At 36.5% G+C, this 2,636-nt stretch overlaps 1 protein-coding gene across 1 annotated transcript; it reads left to right on the plus strand.

The window, feature by feature from the left end:
- The first annotated feature begins 225 nt into the window (after nt 1–225).
- Nucleotides 226–1,822, plus strand: LOC124155093. The gene is made up of 2 exons (XM_046528829.1): nt 226–486; nt 1,154–1,822. Exons 1-2 carry the CDS (start codon nt 474–476, stop codon nt 1,486–1,488), a joined length of 348 nt encoding a protein of 115 aa, XP_046384785.1. The 5' UTR covers nt 226–473; the 3' UTR covers nt 1,489–1,822.
- Nucleotides 1,823–2,636: the final 814 nt, after the last annotated feature.

Consider the following 2,636-nt stretch of genomic DNA (forward strand, 5'->3'; position numbering starts at 1 on the left):
GATTGTTCTTTTCAGTCAGCGTGAAATATGAAAATTCAATTCAAATAATCATAGTTTCAATTTCCCCCGTAACCATTCTTCGCTTGAGCAAGAAATGTCAAAGATGGGATGAGCTTCATTTCATCTAAGCGCAATGCACAACAATGGCTAAAGAGCAGTGAGCTAATATCTCCTTGCGACCGTTGCTAAGGTAATTACACATCGTGAATGCGAATTTTCTAAGCTGAGGCGATTTAACAGCGCTGGAATCATTTGCATATTCATACAAATACTTGAAGTGTGTGAACAGGATATTAAGGGCGTTGAAGCATTTCAAGTGTATGGATACCATTTACTGTGTGTTAGAAGCATTGGAAGAGCTTGAAGAGCATTATATGTGTATTCGCAGAATTTGAAGTGTATTACCAGGATTTTGAGGCTTAAACCAGAATTTGAAAAGTTTCTTCCAAGCTTCTGCAGAGTAACCTGCTATAATGGGTGGCATTTGTAAGTACCAACCAATTATATATCGGCATAATTAATTTAATTCTGAATTTTGAATAATATATTCTATAAATTAGAGAGAAATCCGAAATTGTAACATAATTTCTGCACAAAATATATTTTAATAACGTAACTACACATTAACTCAAGCTAAAAATTGTGGAAATATGACTGTAATAGGATTGATACAAGAATGTTAGTATTTAAATGGCAGTAATTGAGTGACACGTTCTAAATTTTTAGCATTAAAAGCGAAAAAAGGAATTATTAAATTACTATCCTCTAAACGGGCATCCGCTTTTTCTAAAGGGGAATTTGAAAGAGTTACAGTAGACAGTGAGTGTTTGGGTATGTTATATTTCGTCTCGCTTGCATTTATCGACCACTTTCTTCACTTTAGAGTCAGAAGAGGTATTACAATCTTCATTTAATTGGAACGAGGCTAATTATTTAAGGAAAATTAGTCCACCCTATTTTATGTGACCTTATCTGCTGGAAATATCAATGCCATATACACTAATTATTATGTAGACCACAGACACATGAAAATTTTAAAAAATATTCTTTCTAACCTGAGTTAAAATTAACTACATTTAAAAAATAAGGATCACAAATTGCCTTGTTTAGTCATTTGCCTAAGTATGGTTTTATCATTACATTATCATTGCAGTTGCGTGCATCCGGAAGCAGAAGAATGATGTTGATGACAATGGTTTAGTTGCATCCGTTGATCAAAATCAACCATCAAGGTTATCCATCCCGATTCTCCCAGACCATCCACCCCAACCGCCGCCAAGAGGCAATGGTCACCACGCACCTTCTTCACTTCCTGAACCCGTCCCGGATTTGCAAGCATCTAAGATTCACGTTCCTGAACTACCCGCGATGGACCTGACAGCAAATGTTCTACTTATCTCCGAACCACCATCACCAGATATTGAGACCATATTATATGTTCTGGGGGAGAACAAAATTTTCAATTATTGGGTCCACATCAAAATTTAGAGCGCAGATATATCATTTTTGTAAAAGTTTTTCTCCATGTCTTTCTAATTCTACACTAGTTAATGATTGTCTTAGACCTCAGAAAAATACAAAACAAAAACATTCTGTCATTGTACCAATGCATATTGCTTTTCCAAGAGCATTATAATTTTTAATACATTTTGGTGTAGATGTTTTTCGAGTCTATATTAATATGCTTGCGCTCTTTCTTGAAATAAGCAAATCTCTCGATGACCGCCTGAAAATGTTCCATTACAATTAATTTTTTTGTCACAAAATCTATCATTTCCAGGATGAATTGTGGTGAAACTTTTGTCAATTCTCAATCATCAATGTGCTCAGTACATTTAAATAATACTTGCAATGTTTATTCATCCGTCAATAAATCGTTGATTGGAAATGCACGACGTTTAATTATTGACTTTAATTGAAATTTTTGAACAGTGTACTTTTCATGTTTTTCCTTGAAATGAACAATTTTGGGAATCTTCAAAATGGTCCATGTATCCCAACCGGCAGAGTATTTGAATTGAAGTATGTGCATTACCTCGGCCAACGCAGTACATGAGCAACAGACGGAATGGGCCTTCGGTAATTAGTGATTTATCACCGCCATCTTACGGCTTCGCCACGCTACTAAAGATGTGATAATGGGCGAAAAGTGGTGACGTTTAAGTGGAGGAACGACCAAGTGCTGGACGTGGTGAGCGTGGAGAAGAGGCTTCTAATTGACACACGTACGGTACATATTGTGAGGATGAAACGAATTCTGAGAGGGCTACGGATGTAAATGTACAAATGGGGTCCCATAAATAGCCAGAATGAAATCGCTGCTTGCGTTACTCGGGATTCTCCCTCTAGATGGGCGTTAATTCACCTTTTCTGGTTCAGTATACGAAACGGTTTGGCTTTAGAAGGTTGTAGCGAGCCCCTATGACATTTTGTTTGAAAGACTTTTTCGACATCTAAGATTTTAGAGATGTCTGATATTACAGAGCCAGGCCTTGGATATGAGCCCAACTCACCGTATAATCCTCCTGTTCCACTATAATAATAGGTAATATAAAATATTGTATTGACGAGCATTAATATGTAATGGTATGTGATGACTTTTGGCGCTCCATTTATAGCTTGGAAAAGTTGGAATC

This window comes from Ischnura elegans, chromosome 3 (genome assembly GCF_921293095.1).
Source record: "Ischnura elegans chromosome 3, ioIscEleg1.1, whole genome shotgun sequence".
Lineage (NCBI taxonomy): Eukaryota > Metazoa > Arthropoda > Insecta > Odonata > Coenagrionidae > Ischnura > Ischnura elegans.